We start from the raw sequence: 18,152 nt of genomic DNA on the forward strand, positions 1-18,152 counted from the left end.
GACATTTAAATGTTTCCCCTTAAACCACTCGTGTTGCTTTAGCAGTATGCTTAGGGTCATTGTCCTGCTTGAAGGTGAACCTCCGTCCCAGTCTCAAATCTTTGGAAGACTGAAACAGGTTTCCCTCAAGAATTTCCCTGTATTTAGCGCCATCCATCATTCCTTCAATTCTGACCAGTTTCCCAGTCTCTGATGAAAAACATCCCCTCAGCATGATGCTGCCACCGCCATGCTTCACTGTGGGGATGGTGTTCTCGGGGTGATGAGAGGTGTTGGGTTTGCGTCAGACATAGCGTTTTCCTTGATGGCCAAAAAGCTCAGTTTTAGTCTCATCTGACCAGAGTAGCTTCTTCCATATGTTTGGGGAGTCTCCCACATGCCTTTTGGCGAACACCAAATGTGTTTGCTTATTTTTTTCTTTAAGCAATGGCTTTTTTCTGGCCACTCTTCCGTAAAGCCCAGCTCTGTGGAGTGTACGGCTTAAAGTGGTCCTATGGACAGATACTCCAATCTCCGTTGTGGAAATTTTCAGCTCCTTCAGGGTTATCTTTGGTCTCTTTGTTGCCTCTCTGATTAATGCCTTCCTTGCCTGGTCCGTGAGTTTTGGTGGGCGGCCCTCTCTTGGCAGGTTTGTTGTGGTGCCATATTCTTTCCATTTTTTAATAATGGATTTAATGGTGCTCCGTGGGATGTTCAAAGTTTGATATTTTTTTATAACCCACCCCTGATCTGTACTTCTCCATAACTTTGTCCTTGACCTGTTTGGAGAGCTCCTTGGTCTTCGTGGTGCCGCTTGCTTGGTGGTGCCCCTTGCTTAGGGGTGTTGCAGACTCTGGGGCCTTTCAGAAAAGGTGTGTATATATACTGACATCATGTGACACTTAGATTGCACACAGGTGGACTTTATTTAACTAATTATGTGACTTCTGAAGGTAATTGGTTGCACCAGATCTTATTTAGGGGCTTCATAGCACGCACCACTTTTCCGTTATTTTATTTTTTTATTTTTTTGAAACAAGTTATTTCACTTCACCAGTTCGGACTATTTTGTATATGTCCATTACATTAAATCCAAATAAAAATATATTTAAATTACAGGTTGCAATGCAACAAAATAGGAAAAACACCAAGGGGGATGAATACTTTTGCAAGGCACTGTATAAGGTGCAATACAAGAGTGTCATTTGAGTTGACTTGCTTGTGTTTTTGCAAGTGGGCTAAACTCGGATTTCAACGTTGTTACAGTGTTTGTCTGTGTTGGTATAGGAGGGAGTGGGAGAGCAGCAGCATCTTACTGTGTCATCCATCTCCTGCAGATCAGAGGATTACACAGCCAGGGGATGAGCGTGCTGTCTCGCTGTCACTCCAACTTAGAGAGCCAGGCAGGAAGTTGTGTCACAAGTCTATCTCCACCCGGGTCTAGCAGCACCAGGGCGGCTGTACGCAAGGCTCTCTAATCCATAATCCATAAATGCTGAGCATATTTATAGTACAGATGCTACAGACTAAAGATCAGACTGATCCATCACCTTTACCCCCATCTAATTACAAACTGGATAAATGGAATTGTTATGTAAAAGGACTTGGCTTGGAGAATGTGTTTGCCTCTTTTATGTGAATGTACTGTATGTCTCAATGTTCAAAGCTCAAAGACACAGAATATCTTGTTGTTTTCTTGCATATTCTTGGGAGTTTTAACATGCGCCTTGCTCTTTCAACAAATCAGAGAGACATGTGGTGGAGAGGCTGACTGGTCTGGCAGACTGTTCCACATGACCTACTTCCTGGCTAAACAAGAGATTAGCGCCAAACTCCCCATCGCCGTGGGCTGGCCAGGCTATGGCCGGCCAGGGTGGTCTGTGGCCAGCCCACCAGGCAGACTAATGGCTGTTTAAGAGAGACAACATGACACGAGCCAAACCTATCAGACAGATATTACACCAGTCAGTGATAAGACACCAAAATAAGAGCTTCACAGAAATCCACACCATAGCCCTCTCCAGTCCACTCTCACTGTGACATCACTCTGGCCCTTAGAGAGAGGATTAAGATAGCAACCGATGCTCTATATACCCAAGAGTCTTTGCTTCAAATGTTTTAGACAACTTTAAATCATTATCATTGAACAAAGTAATTGAGGTTAACTGTATAAATAGATGAAAACACATCCAAAATAAAGAGAAAAAGGAATATGTAACCAAACAAGAAAGATACCAGACATGAACCAGTGAAATAGCATAAAATGAAGACAGAAAATGCTACCGATACAGGCCGGAGAATATTCTAAGTGAAGGGGAGTCACTGCCACTCCGGATAAAGTTAACAGTGTAACAATACAGACAGTTGCCATGGAAATGTCCTAGGGAATATTCCTCTAGGCGCTTTCTCTCACCTAAACTTGACTTGTAAATGTTTGACTGATGAAGCCAGGGTTGAAAAATCACTTATTGAATCCACTCGACACATCTTCTATTTGCATATATTGGCACACGGAGGTGGCATAAACAGCTTACCCGGGCTCTGATTGTGATTGCACACCAATTAACACGGTTTGCATGGAGCCAGCCATGTAGGTCTACTCTAAATCTAAATGTGTTTAAATGTTGAGATGTGATGTCCAGATACGTAATTAGCAGAGAGATACTAATTCCTATTTATATTATTAAAAAGTACATACTAACCTATAATGGACTCACATGTTACAGCCTCTGGAACAGATAGAGGTGCAGCTAATGGGAACTCACATGTTACAGCCTCTGGAACAGATAGAGGTGCAGCTAATGGGGACTCACATGTTACAGCCTCTGGAACAGATAGAGGTGCAGCTAAGGGGGACTCACATGTTACAGCCTCTGGAACAGATAGAGGTGCAGCTAATGGGAACTCACATGTTACAGCCTCTGGAACAGATAGAGGTGCAGCTAAGGGGAACTCACATGTTACAGCCTCTGGAACAGATAGAGGTGCAGCTAACGGGAACTCACATGTTACAGCCTCTGGAACAGATAGAGGTGCAGCTAATGGGGACTCACATGTTACAGCCCCTGGAACAGATAGAGGTGCAGCTAAGGGGGACTCACATGTTACAGCCCCTGGAACAGATAGAGGTGCAGCTAAGGGGGACTCACATGTTACAGCCCCTGGAACAGATAGAGGTGCACCTAAAGGTGGACACACAACTATAGTGTCCCAACAGATTTAGAGGGCATAGCTGCAAAGGACTTAAAGGGGACTTCAGGTTACAGCAGCAGGGGACAGTAACGGGCACAGTTAAAGGTAGAGGTAGAGGGCACAGCTTCATGGGACTCACATGGCACGGCTCGGAGGTAGAGGTTCTCCCGGATGACCTGCTGAAGCTGGCTGTCCATGGAGCCTGGAGTGAAGCACTTACTCAGATACAGCCTGAGGTCCTTACACAAGGCAGAGCCTGAGAGGCAGAGAGAGGGAGAGAGAGCAGAGAGAAACAGAAAGAGGGGGGGAAATCAGCTCAACAGTCAAAAACGGACGAATTGTCTAAATATTTGTATACCCTGTCAAAACGAGTGACAGCCCAAGCCAACATTCCCCAGACTGTATCGCTCCAGTAGCTTTGATTTACCTCTATATCATTCCCACACCCTCCTTCCCAATCCATCCCTCTCTAATACATACTACATCTCCTTCTTAACACTTTATCAGTCATCCAGAGTACATGATATAGCATTTCTCAGCCTCTCATGCATAGCCTAATAACACAGAGGCAGTGGTATAAAACGCTGCAGGGTGGTGCTGTCACACAGCAGGCTGGGCTGATGGCTCAGGCATTTATTCCACTCTCTGATCTATTCGTTTAATCTCAAGTGCTTTATGGCCTCTGATGACAAATCACTTGGTGTTATGGATGGCCTGAGTGCATCTCCCTGCTTGTCACACTGACAGACGACCACCACATCCACTCCTCCCCTGCCCCTGCTGCTACTGCTTCCCAACCCTCTATCTCTGGTAAAGTGGCCTGTACTCTAGGCTGGCCCAGATATGAGTGCAGATTGAATCTTCTGTGCTGCTATTAAAACGTCACTGTAATAAAACTTTATTAGCATAGGCAGTCTCCTACACACAAGCATGACGCGCAGATCAAGACCTGGGCCTGCAGCTTTCTGAGAGAAATAATGAGAGGCTTTTGTTGGCATTGTGAAACAGATGTCCAGCATTGTGCTTTATGAATATACAAAAATACATCAGACTAATGTTGTCATGTATACTGTAAGTAAAATGAACTAGAGCGCTTGCTTTCACAGAGCTATGTTGTTTTCACAGAAACAACAGAATGCACTAGACAAAAACACATATGATAAACACCCATAAATACTGCTTCACCACAACACAATATGGCACATCATGATTAAGTAAAGTGTTGTCCTTTACATCAGCTTTCAAGGTTATCATAGACAGTAATGATAGTGTCTGTCTGTCAAAACATGAACAGGGTTGGTACAAGCCCTTTAATCCTCTTCTGTCACAGATATAATGAAGGGATCATTTACCACACTTACTTAAGTCTCATATCATAGCATTAGTGGTATAAAGACTGACAGCACAATGGTGTCCCTGATGGCCTGGATTGTGGAGGAGGAGAAGGTGGAGGAGGAGGCGGAGATGGAGGAGGAGGCGGAGGTGGAGGAGGATGCGGAGGTGGATGAGGGGGAAGGAAGAGGAGGAGCATGAGGGGGAGGAGAAATTAGGAGGAGTAGGCCTACAGTACAGGCAATACAGCAGCACATTACAGCTCAGCCCATCATCTCTGTTCACAGTACATGCATTCAGAATACCCAGGGAGGGAGGTTCGCCTGTCCGCCTGGCTCACAGAATGATACCAGCGGCAGAGGGACCAGGATTAAAGGGCCCCATTTACAGTCCTGCTGGCGATTTAGCCATCAATCTACCCCAGCAAGGCCATGGGGAGCCACAGTCAGGTGACATAGCAGTGACATATTGCTCCGTTCAGACCTAACAAAGACATCCGTCACCCCACCCCCCTCTATAAATACCAAGGCCCCTCCAGGGTGATAGACAACTGTATCGTCACGTCGACACAGCCCTCTCAGGACTCCTTGTCACATGTGCCATCAGGAATTTGAACACTTCCCACCCTCCGCACACTGTGTTTTAGGGACCGCCCGCAGTAGACGTCTGACATTTTTCACGCGATTCTACGAGTAAAATCGGTGCGCACTCAGTTCACAAATTACGTTCAGAGGTGCTAAGTATTCTGGGCCAGCAAACTCCTTACAGTTGTGTCAAGTTTGTTTTTTCCAGTATCAGTGATTATTCAGCAATGTTTGGATAACCACTTGGGAAGCGTGTTATTCTATGAGTAGCCTAAGGGAGGCAGTGTGACCATTCACATAGTGTTAGCATGTGAAGAAGAAGTTGGGGTTGACAACGATTTAAGAGATTGACAGATGAAGTAGCAGCATTCACAATGTGTCCCCAGACCAAGGAGTAAGTTACCACACTGAGCCATACAGTACCTGGTGAGACCGTCTTGATGCGGATGGGATGGGGGCAGGAGTTAAGGACCCCCCGGACATCTCCTAGTGTCATCCCTAACACAGGGGTACCCCCAATCTCTAGGATGATGTCGCCCACTGTGAACCCGCCCCCGGGGGCTGTGGTGACGAATGGGAACTCTCCATAGTCAGCTCCACCGCCCACGGCCACCCCCAGTTCCCCAGAGGAACCAACCAGGGGGATGAATCTCTCCTGGACCTTGGAGCACCAGTGCAGCTTCCTCACGGCTGCCTTAGACATAGCAAAAGAGCTGAGGAGGGGAGAGAGAGGGAGAGAGAGAGAGGGAGAGAGAGAGAGAGAGCGAGAGAGAGAGAGAGAGGGTGTGAGACAGAAACAGAGGGAAGACAGTGTCACTGACACAATCGTGTTATTAAGGTGTGATTTCATGTTTCAGGATTTCATTGCCCCGAAATAGTGTTTAACTCAGACGTTTCCCAAGGTACTGTTGAGAAAATGTGAAGAACATAGCATGTCTTTAATACAAAATAATTGCAGTAAAAGGACTGCACTGAGTTCAAGCACTCCCTCCTTTAGCACAGAGGACCTGCATGTGAAATAGAACGACACGGAAACTTTGTGTGTGTTATACAAACACTGTGTACTTGACTGTGGGTCGAACCGAAATACAGTAAACAAACTGTCAAACGCTCAAATGTCACACTCAATACTGATGCTGCTTTACCTCAATGGAACACTTTTTCTATTGTATATACACAATATGCAACATAAACACACAAAACATACGGGTAGGTATATTCCCATCATGGCAGTCTGATGGAAAGATCTAGTCTGTTGCCAGTGAGACCTCATAGGGTACTGTACATTAATGCCTGTTATTGATATGGGTAATTCAATACAAACGGAAATATCTCAAATAAATTGACAGTAAAATGTTGTTGTTTTGACAATTCCAGTGGAGAATTGTTATCGTGCCTCAATTATATCTACTAAGAATTGCATTTACTGTAATATACTGTAAATCCTCTTTCCAGACATGAATAATAATGATTATTCCATGTTCACTGAAACTCCTGCTGAGGTAATGTCTGCTTTAGAGTCAGACATTGCAGCCTATGGAAATAATAAGTATGCAGTCAACAGTGCTGTTCATAGGACATGTTGTACTGTAGGCTATGTGAATTGCATGATTCATCACTATGTCTAGAATTCCAAAAGAACAGCATTGTAAGTTAAGTGTGATGCCTCTTCCAACAGTTGACTTTTAAAGGTCTTTGTTGAGAGCCAGTGACGTGACCGGTTGGAGAGGGCAGGTGCTCCTACACCGTGACTGAGAGAGAGTGCCTTGGTCTGACAGGATGGGAGCAGTACTGTCACACAGCTACACAGGACACACACTGATCTTAGAGAGGGAGAGGGTTACACTTACACAACACAGGGGCGGATGGGGTAGGTGTATGGATGAGAGACTGTGAGACAGTCAAAAATAAAGATAGATTTTAATCGAGACACACGGTACTGACATATAAGCACTGTGTAATCCTTTTTGTCCTAATAATGAGTTCTCTCTGTTATCACAGAAGGCTCCCTGTGTTGATACCTTAACATGCAGTGACTTAGTGACCCAGGGAAAGAGGGGATGGAGGGACAGGAAGGCTGGCTTTTAGCAGAAGAAGTGAGGACACCAGGGTCTCCCCCCAGGCCCACCTGCCCAGGGCCAGCACACCTAATGACGCTCATTTATATAGTGTGAGGAAGGGACACGCCTAATCACTTCCTCTTGACTGAATGACTGGCTGGCTGATCAGCCATGTATCCTCCTCCATCTTCCATCTCATCTCTTCCCTCCCCTGGCTGGTGGCACCACAGCTGATAGGACGAGGGAGGGGTAGTGAAGGGGGAGGAGAGAGGGTGGAGGGAGAGGTGGGAGAGAGAGAGGAGGATAGCGAGGGGAGAGAGGGAGAGCGAGGGTGTGGGGGAGAGGGAGAGAGGGAGAGAGAGAGGCACCACACTGCCTGGGGTTGGCAGTGGAGTCGCCGGTTTGACCTTGCAGGGCGACAGGAGCCAGAGCTTGGTTACAGTCTGGTCTTCTCTATGGGGGACAATGAGTTCTGTTTTATTTTAAACATCTCATCACTATGCTTCTGTTCGTCCAGAGCCAAGTGAGTCTGTGAATTTAATTGAGAAAAGAGCAAAGTCATGAGTAGGTGCTGTTTCTGGAGAGAAAAAAAACTGTAAAAAATTATGCTTATTTCTTAATGTATCCCTAATTGTCCTCTCTGCATACTCCCTCTCTTTCTATCCTGCTGTGAGACCTTCTGCAGCTGAAATTGAACCTCCCAACCATCCATCCTTCCACCCACACACAGAGTACACACAAACACAGAGTCCCCCAATCAATAAAACACATGCACCAAATACAGAATGAGCATGAAACAAGACATACTCAATCTAATACCATATGTAAGGCTGCAGTAGCGGAGTGGAACTGACCTTCCACGGAGTTGCATTATTTTCCAGAGAACGCATAGACCCCCGAGTTGATTTTCCCTTTTATACCATGGCTATAATTTAACACATTTGCCACTAGAAATGTGTTCATTTGACGGTAGAAATGTGTTCAAGTAGCTAGCAAGTTTACTAGATAGACTAAATATACAAAAGTATGTGGACACCCTTTCAAATGACAGGATTCGGCTATTTCAGCCACACCCGTTGCTGACAGGTGTATAAATTCGAGCACACAGCCATGCAATCTCCATAGACAAACATTGGCAGTAGAATGGCCTTACTGAAGAGCTCAGTGACTTTCAACGTGGCACCGTCATAGGATGCCACCTTTCCAACAAGTCAGTTCGTCAAATTTCTTCCCTGCTAGAGCTGCCCCGGTCAACTGTAAGTGCTGTTATTATGAGGTGTGAACATCTAGGAGCAAAACGGCTCAGCCACGAAATGGTAGGCCACACAAGCTCACAGAACGGGACCAGCGAGTGCTGAAGGGAATTGCGCGTAACAATTGTCTGGCCTCGGTTGCAACACTCACTACCACGTTCCAAACTGCCTCTGGAAGCAACGTCAGCACAATAACTGTTTGTCGGGAGCTTCATGAAATGGGTTTCCATGGCCGAGCAGCCGCACACAAGCCTAAGATCACCATGCCCTTCACCATCTGGCAGTTCGACGGACGAATCTGGGTTTGGCGGATGCCAGGAGAACGCTACCTGGCCCAATGCATAGTGCCAACTGTAAAGTTTGGTGGAGGAGGAATAATGGTCTGGGGTTGTTTGTCATGGTTTGGGCTAGGCCCCTAGTTCCAGTGAATGGAAATCTTAACGCTACAGCATACAATGACATTCTAGACAATTCTGTGCTTCCAACTTTGTGGCAACAGTTTGGGGAAGGCCCTTTCCTGTTTCAGCAAACAATGTCCCTGTGCACAAAGCTAGCTCCATACAGAAATGGTTTGTCAAGATCGGTGTGGAAGAACTTGACTGGCCTGCACAAAGCCCTGACCTTAACCCCATCGAACACCTTTGGGATGAATTGGAACGCCGACTGCAAGCCAGGCCTAATCGCCCAACATCAGTGCCCGGCCTCAATAATGCTCTTGTGGCTGAATTGAAGCAAGTCCCCGCAGCAATGTTCCAACATCTAGTGGAAAGCCTTCCCAGTAGAGTGGAGGCTGTTATAGCAGCAAAGAGGCGACCAACTCCATATTAATGCCCATGATTTTGGAATGAGACGTTCGACGAGCAGTAGTGTAGCTACAGTAGTTGCTGTGATAACCAAACACACAGACTTGCTAGTTTAGCTAAGCAAACCATTGGTCCTAGCTTGCCATTATGAAAATCAAATTCAACAATGCCAATAATGTTTTCAATTCAACTTTCGCTTTCAAAAGCAGCTCAAACATAGAACATGTAAGAATTTACTATAGCCATTGAATTCTACTGTGCAAATATACTGTGCGTTATAGGGAAATAATGCACTCTAGAATGCACTTCAAGCCAATCAGAAACAAGTATTCAACAATGTCATGGTATAAGAAAACAATAACGCATGACAAAAGTATATTAGCATCGACATATGTGATATTTTCATCTTGCCGAGAGCATTACCCTGACTCCATCTCCATCATGTTTGAATAAAATGTAAGTACGTTTTGAGATCCCAAGTGCTCTATCTAAAGATGTTCATCTTCTGAGCTATAAATGCTAAAAATACCAACTATTTCTAGATGTAATATTCCCATCCTATCTGGTTCCCCAATGTTTGGGTTTTGTATGGCTCTGCCTCTGGCTGTGGTCTAGATTTACAAGAGATGCCCGCTGTGGTGTGGTGTTCATAGCTGCTGTCTTGATCTCTGTAGCTTCAGGGACAACAGTGTCAGCTCTGGTGAGGCTGAGTCCTCTGAGTCCTGTTCTCTCACACACGGAGACAGCCAGTCAACACAGCATAGTTCCCTAGACTCTGTCTCTAGTGCTGTGTATTTGTACTGAAATCTCCTTCTTTCAACTGGTTGTATTCCTAACAAAGTTGCCCTAAGAAAGATGCAATATATTCAACATTTGAAAATTTAAATATTTGTAAAAAGAAACATGCAATAACTATGACTGGGTTCAGACAAATGTGTGCTTGTACCGGTTCTGAATTAAATATAACATACTGTACAAACCTGACCATTAAAAGATGGTTCAACAACACATTGATAAAGTTGCAAGACACAAGAGCTGTCATAAACAATCACACTTCAACTTCTGGAGAGAATCCTTTGGTAAGTCGATAACTCTCTGAAAGACTCGTATTACAAATAAAAACAGCAATACTTCAGACTGCAATTGAACGGCTTGACAGAGGAGAACACAATATACCGATTCAAGGATATCTAGCACTATAAAAAGCACCCAGTATTGAAAATGCTGACCTTTAGGAGGGGAAAGAGCTGACCAATAAATATCCTATTTCAGACTTCCTCCTCCCAGTGATCTGTTTTGCCATCTTGTCTTTGAGGTAATTTCATACCAGTCCGACCTGACAGAGACCTTAACGTATTCATCTCCCTGAGGAAGCTATTCCTCGAGGTCAATCTTCATTCCTATCTGATCGTTATTCTTTAATTGATAAACTATGAATAGCTACTGCTTCAGGCTACATATAGAGGGAAAACATGAAAAGCATAAACAGCAAAGGCATTTTTTTTCTCGATTTGAAGTATGTGCTTTTTGCCCAGAGGGGCATACAACATGCTTGTTTTCTTGCATTGATTACTAAACAATCAATTTACTATACTGGATTGTAAATAGTTCATTTATCTTCCTCCGGTGAAAATAGGTTGTACTTAAAGCAGTACTAGGATTGCATACTAATATGAAACCAAAACCAAACAGTCACATACTGTATGACACACTCACATATCACCCACCTGACCCTCTCGTTGTAATATAAATGCCACCAAACAGTGAGAAACTGCACAATGGGAAGACCCTAGAACCAAGCAACATCTTTAATTTCATAGTAAATTATCCTGCCGCTTCTTTCAATTCAGGTTATACCTCAAGGGTGATCATTTATTCACAACATAAGTTCCCCACTCAAGAGAACTAATGAGGCCTTGAGTTTAGTTCAATAATTCAATGTCAAGTAAAAAATGCAATAACAAAAAAGGCAAGAGACACTATGTTTGACATTGGAAGGAGTGCAATCTTCAAAGACCTTCAAGAAAATGGTGTAAGCAAAACGCCTCAATTAAGAAAGTGGGTAATTGAATTCCACAGCTAAGCAGCTCCTGCAGTGTGTTGGAAAATTTAGAAATGGTGGCGCTCTGTAGAATTATCAGGACAGGACTGGAGAAAACGAGGGGGAGAGAGAATTTAGACATGCATCATTTGGAGCAGCACATGCTATACTTTAAAAGGCCATTGGTCCGGACACAACACAGGCAATAGGCTAATCTCAATTGCCTGTCCTGATAACCAATCTCAGTCCTGCTACAGTAGCCCCATGCTTCTTGCTATCTCACCCAGTATCTCACCTGGTATCGCCTCTGTAGCGATATTACACAATGTCTTCATGGTGAAGAGACTGTCAGGTCTGTTGAGTATCTCAGCGCTTCTACTGTCAATCTATCTGCCATCCTTCATCGATGTCAATGTGTTTTTATATAGCTGTAGCTTCATCTCTCCCGACAAGATCTACTCTGACCACAGTAAACTTTGTTCTGACATTATAAAGAGGAGAAACCAAGACAAAACACTTTTTTTTTCAAGTGCTGGTGGAATGAGGTCCATTTTGAACTATTTATACACATTTACAAGCATTAATGCTATTTAAGTACCTCTAGTATAAGCATTTAAAAAGCATTTGTAAAGATAGAACACACTGAAAAGATTGAACAAAATTATTTATGTTGTCAATCTGGTATTGTATAACTGAATCAACATTATTGGAAGCCTAACCTGTTGGATAAATCAACCTCCGGCTTATTCCTTACATCTATGCAAAGGGAAATTACATTGGGGAGGGAAACAAAAACCTGTAGATGAACCCAACCCACTGTCACAACATCTTACCCTTATACTGCACTAAGCTCTTTCCTTCCATCATTCTAACCTGTATTTATCTGAGTTCTCTGCTCCGAATCTCAAATCAAATCAAATCAACATTTATTGGTCCCGTACACACAGTGGTGTAAGGTACTTAAGTAAAAAATGATTTATAGTACTACTTAAGTCGTTTTTCGGGGTATCTGTACTTTACTATTTCTATTTTTGACTACTTTTACTTCACTACATTCCTAAAGAAAATAATGTACATTTTACTCCATACATTTTCCCCGACACCCAAAAGTACTTGTTACATTTTGAATGCTTAGCAGGACAGAAAATGGTCCAATGCACACAATTATCAAGAGAACATTCCTGGTCATCCCTACTGCCTCTGATTTGGCAGACTCACTAAACACAAATGCTCTGTTTGTAAATGATGTCTGAGTGTTGGAGTGTGCCACTGGCTATGCGTACATTAAAATAACAAGAAAATGGTGCCGTCTGGTTTGCTTAATATAAGGAATTTGAAATGATTTATACTTTTACTTTGACTTTTGATACTTAAGTATATTTTAGCAATTACATTTACTTTTGATACTTAAGTATATTTAAAAGCAAATACTTTAAGACTTTTACTCAAGTAGTATTTTACTGGGTGACTTTCACTTTTACTTGAGTCATTTTCTATTAAGGTGTCTTTACTTTTACTCAAGTATGACAATTGGGTACTTTTACCACCACTGCGTACACAGATTTACAGTACATAGGGCAGCAGTCTCCAAGGTGCAGGGTAGAGTACTGGGTGGTAGCCGGCTAGTGACAATGTCTGAGGTTCAGGGCAGGGTACCGGGCAGAGGCCGGCTAGTGATGACTGTTTAACAGTCTGATGGCCTGCAGATAGAAGCTGTTTTTCAGTCTCTCGGTCCAAGCTTTGATGCACCTTTACTGTCTCCGCCTTCTAGATGTTAGCAGTGAGAACAGGCCGTGGCTCGGGTGGCTGAGGTCCTTGATGATCTTCTTGGCCTTCCTGTGACACTGGGTGCTGTAGCTGTCTTGGAGGGCAGGCAGTGTGCCCCTGGTGATGCGTTGGGCTGAGTCGGCTGACCGCACCGCCCTATGGAGAGCCCTGCGGTTGCGGGCAGTGTAGTTGCCAACCAGGCGGTGATACAGCCAGACAGAATGCTCTCGATGGTGCATGATCTTACGCCATCATACAGTGGCTTGTCTGTGTTGTAGGTCAGCCAAACAAAGCATCTTAAATAGCCAGTGACCTTAAATATCATTGTAACTAATAGAATGGATATAGCCAGGCCACTCTCTTTAACAGACAGGAAATGCAAATTAGGGTTTCTTCTAGCGTTCAATTTTAATCTTGATCAGCATCTTTTTTTTAACCTCCCCTGCAGAATATTTACGCAAACTAGCTGTGCAACAACGTGTGTTAAAACGCTCTGATGCTCACTCACTATTAAATCTAGGGCACGGGATTGCTCAACACAAAACAGACAGCAGTGGCAGATTTAAAAATAAAAGATTAAATGCTTGTGGGATGAAAAACAAAAAATCAAACATGCTAGCGTGGACACACACACACACAAAACCTGTGGTATACATTAACCCCAATGTAAGATGCATTTGTTTGTAAACCCGTCTATCCGATAGATATTCCATTCAATATTCTCAATCAAAGATGTTCTCTTCCCCTCCATGAATTTAGCGTGTGCCTCTGGTCTATTAATCCCATCCTTTTGTACGCCTCTCACAATGGTGCCCATGGACTAACACACAGTACAGAATGGGAGTGATCTGAGGATAGACGTAAAATGAAACATGTTGACATAAACACAACCCCTGTCTTTAGATGGCAGTCTAAGTAAAGGTGACTCCCTAAGGAGTGAAGTACGGAAACATTCAGTTGAACCTCAAATGAACACAATATGGCATGGGGCAAGTAAGCAGTGTTATTTAGCCGTCCAGTAGTACTCTACTCCTATAAAGAAAAATGCAACAACAGGTTCCTTATAAGTCTGCCAGGGAGCATATCACTCCTCAGTGAGGTCAGCGATGAGCTCTCATCACCAGGCCTGGAGCTCACTTTAATTAAAAGGGTCAGTGAGGCATCGTAGCTCCTTTGACTCAGATGATGGATAAGTACTCTCTCAAAAACATGAGACGAAGCGGAGAATGAAAAGCACAAAGGAACGAAGGAAGAAATAATTAAATAGAATGGGATAACAAGAGAAAGAAAGGAGAGAGAAAGTAAGAAAAAAAAGGAAAGCACAAGAAAGAGAGAGGACCAGGAAATAAAGGAAACATGAAACCATTATGACTGGCTGTTTTTCTGGAGAAGCAATGAACTGATAAAGGGAGGAGGAGAGGTGTGGTTTTGTGTTTTGCGAGGTCACAGTCCGGTAACCTGAGGCAAAACCGAGCGGGAGTTGGAGAGCGTGTTTGTGTGTGCATGTGTTTTAGAGTGTGTGTGTGTGTGTGTGTGCATGAGTCTATTGTGTGTGTGAGATTGTGCTGATTCAGTACGGATGGGTGAAGGTGACCCTCCCGCCTCCTACAGCTCCCTGCCACCTGACATTGATCCTAGTTTTCACACTGACTCAAGCATACCACCACCAGGCTTTTCAGGGCAGTCTTGACATTTCCAAAATATTGCAGTGCAATTGTTATTTCACACGCTGTTATTGATTTGTCATTAAATTGATTTGCACGCCCGATTGGAAGGTTATTTACATCTGCACACTTAGAAAACACGTATCTAGTCAAAGTATTGCTGTATGTCTATCAAATTATATGGATAGATGAGCAACACACATTAAATAGGGAAGAAACAATCTTGGAAATGGGTGACAGTTCTGTTCAGTACTAATAATAGAATGGCCCACCCAAACATTAGGTGCTACACTTGAGACAAGATCTTAGAATAGACAGTGAATGCTACAACTACAGAATTCCAATGCAGTAACAGAGAGCAAAGACTCGGTCCACAGATGGGGGAGTGTCTGTGTAGCCCTGCCCTGTCAAGGGTAAACTGCCGCACATCCTCCCCCTGCCACCTCCTCCTCCCCTAACCACACCTTAAAACAATGAATATGCATGAGTGTGAAGGGAAGAACAAGCACATCATTAGAGAATCAACAACTCCCAGGCGACATACACCAATACTACACAAGAGCATGTCAATTCCCACCTAATCTGCTATTCTCTCATTAGCTGGTTAGTGGACATTTTTTTGAAGACTGCTGGCAAACGGCCAAATATATTTCAGGTTAATTACAGCTGCTTAAGACTATGTGAAAGAATGGATAGAAAAAAGGGGAATGAAGTGAAGGAGATATTAAGAGATAAAGCACATGCCAAAAACAAGACCCTGAAACGTCAAGGATATGCTATCGGCAACTGAGACCTATAATGGGTAAACCTGGGGGTGTCAATAGGTGAGGAGATGAGAGAGAAAGATCAGTTCTCTCTGGGATACAGTGTGTGCCAAGCTGTGGAGGGACAGTCGTCTCCAAGTACAAGTGGCTGGGATAGCGCCACATGTTTCTGGTTCTCTTGGAATTAATTCATTATTCATAATACCACTATAACCTTGACTGCTCCCAGAGTCCAGAGCAATGCTATGTGTGAAGTCAGGGTCACACATCCATTACTTCAAAACAAGCAGGGACACACCCTGCACACCAACTGCTAGTGAAACACACACAGAGACACACAAACAAACATGCACAAGCACACACACACACAATAATACAAATGCTTACTTACACAGATATTCAAGGACATGTGTGCATTTCATTTGATTAACAACATACAATCCATTTGTCACACACACACACACACACTGCACAGTAGTTTCTGCAGGCATGAAATATAAAAGCTGTATCTATGTAAAAACTAATTGCAAAACTGGTCCACTGAACATGTGCAGTACTACTATTACAGTAGGACAACTACTGATATTATTTCTGTCATTATTAACTTTTTACATTTTTGTTTGGGTATCACACAGAATCATGGGCAAAAACTAAATTATATGTCTTACAATGTTGAGACTGTCTTGATTATATAAACACAAATAACATAAAAAAAATGTTTTACTTATTTGCCAATACTAACTATTTTATGGCGAACAATCACATTCTGACAATACTGTACAAAGAAAACATTCAAGAAGCTAAAAAAACTTGACCAGTCAACTGTCACCTTTATCAGTAAGATCTCCCTCCCTCATCCTCTGTATAAGGAGCCCACACACTCACAACAAATGGTCACATTGGTAGCCTAATATTTAGGGGGAAAATACTGACCTGCCTTGGCGCTGACATACACACATTCTTTTCAAGCAATTTAGCCGTTCAAAGAGGAGCCGTTTAAACGCGTCTATATACATTGACCCGACTGAAACTACACTTGACCCCAACGGTCACTGAATTGAATATGACCAAATAAATGCAAAATACGTTTCTATTCTAAATGTATTCAATTCAATTTGAAATCGGACTACGCGAGTTTATTGACAGCTGTTGTCGATAGTTTCTGTAGAGAGACACTCAGACGCGATGTGCACGCTAGACGGAGTATTTGTACACTGTAGTGCATGATGCTCTACGGCTGAGCACGAGACCCGTGATCTGACAGAGGGAAAAAACTGTCTGGCAAAAAAAACAGCAAATCTGACAGCGTTTGCTCTATAAACTAAGAGCCTGGTAGGCTATTCAATTAAACGGACAGCCAGGGGTTAGTTGTGAAAATGGATGCATGGCATGGGTGTTTAACTTATCAAGGGCTATGGCTATGCTTAACTCTCACTTATTGGTTGGTAGCAGAAACGATAGACTAACACCCGAACCCCGTCAAGACACCGATGCTCACCTTCATAATTCCTGCTTTCTTCTCGGCATATCCCCTTGCTTTTTATCTTCTTTTGATAAATCAGTTTGGTTATAGACGTTCAACCGATTTTTTACAATGTAGTTGAGGCCATTGATGTAAAGAAAAGACACCGCGACGACATGGATTTCAACTGGACAGAGGTGTTACGGAACTGGAGATGCGATGCTGTCAGAGCGCGATAGCGATGCCTTGAGGCAGTTGAACAGGTCAAAATTGCGTGGGACTTTAGCATAATGTTCTCGGTCACAAAAAGCAGAGAAACAGTGATAAGGCAAATGAGCACCAAGGGAGGTGGGGGCATGGGGGCTGGATGAAAATGTGGAAAAAGAACCGCCCCTAGAGAAAGTCGTGTAGGCCTACAGTATTATCCTTCACTTTAATTAGTTCGTCCGATCCCTCGTCTTTCAGCATTAGTCTAGTCTGATGAGAGGTTGACATGATAATCATCAAACACAGTACACTGAAGTTTAAGTAATGGACCAAACTTAATTAACACATTGGACTAACTCAGGTTGGGCATAAAATCTGCAATGCTCTTTCTAATATAAAATACAACATATATTAAAGGAAAAATAGACAACTTTTCAGCCTAAAACAATTAAAAGTGGTTGCCTGTACAATAAAACTCCATATATAGACATAAAATAATTTATCAATCGTCTCTCTGTGTTTCATAATTTTACTTGGTCCTCTGTAGCTCAGCTGGTAGAGCACGGCACTTGTAACGCCAAGGTAGTGGGTTCGATCCCCGGGACCACCCATACACAAAAATGTATGCACGCATGACTGTAAGTCGCTTTGGATAAAAGCGTCTGCTAAATGGCATATTATTTATTTACTTCAATTCACAAGAGGCTGAATGAATCTCAAAGGAGAAAGCATCCGAGTGAGCGAAACAGCGCCCCTCTGTCTCTCTACGTGTAGGCCATCTATCTGATGCTGTCTGGTCCAAACAAGTATGACATTGTTGCCGACCGTAGCATTGAAGGCAAGAGAAGCCAGCGAGTATCTGGCCTACCTTGACAAAAAAAGTATTACAAAATTGTCAATCAGCGTTGAGCTAAACTGAGCGAGCTCAACTGTGAATGGTCCTGGCGCACCCCCAAAAAAAGTGTCATGGGAAGCCAGTTTGGATTTTGGCGTCACTCCTATCAAATCCCATTGAGAGCATAAGTCATTGACAGAAAAACTTCA

General features: G+C 43.3%; 1 protein-coding gene across 1 annotated transcript in view; it reads right to left on the reverse strand.

Annotated features, from left to right (window-relative positions):
• Window positions 1-16,455, reverse strand: part of LOC311149904 (membrane-associated guanylate kinase, WW and PDZ domain-containing protein 3-like) — a gene marked incomplete at both ends in the record, with an annotated part of 57,868 nt that extends 41,413 nt beyond the window's left edge. Inside the window, 3 exons of the mRNA XM_084187136.1 lie at window positions 3,311-3,427; window positions 5,511-5,800; window positions 16,373-16,455. Of these exons, the coding sequence (XP_084043262.1) occupies window positions 3,311-3,427; window positions 5,511-5,800; window positions 16,373-16,455 (490 nt within the window). The remainder of the gene's footprint in view (window positions 1-3,310; window positions 3,428-5,510; window positions 5,801-16,372) is intronic.
• Window positions 16,456-18,152: the final 1,697 nt, after the last annotated feature.

The sequence above is a fragment of the Coregonus lavaretus genome (assembly GCF_964263955.1).
Source record: "Coregonus lavaretus genome assembly, chromosome: 22".
Taxonomy (NCBI): Eukaryota; Metazoa; Chordata; class Actinopteri; order Salmoniformes; family Salmonidae; genus Coregonus; species Coregonus lavaretus.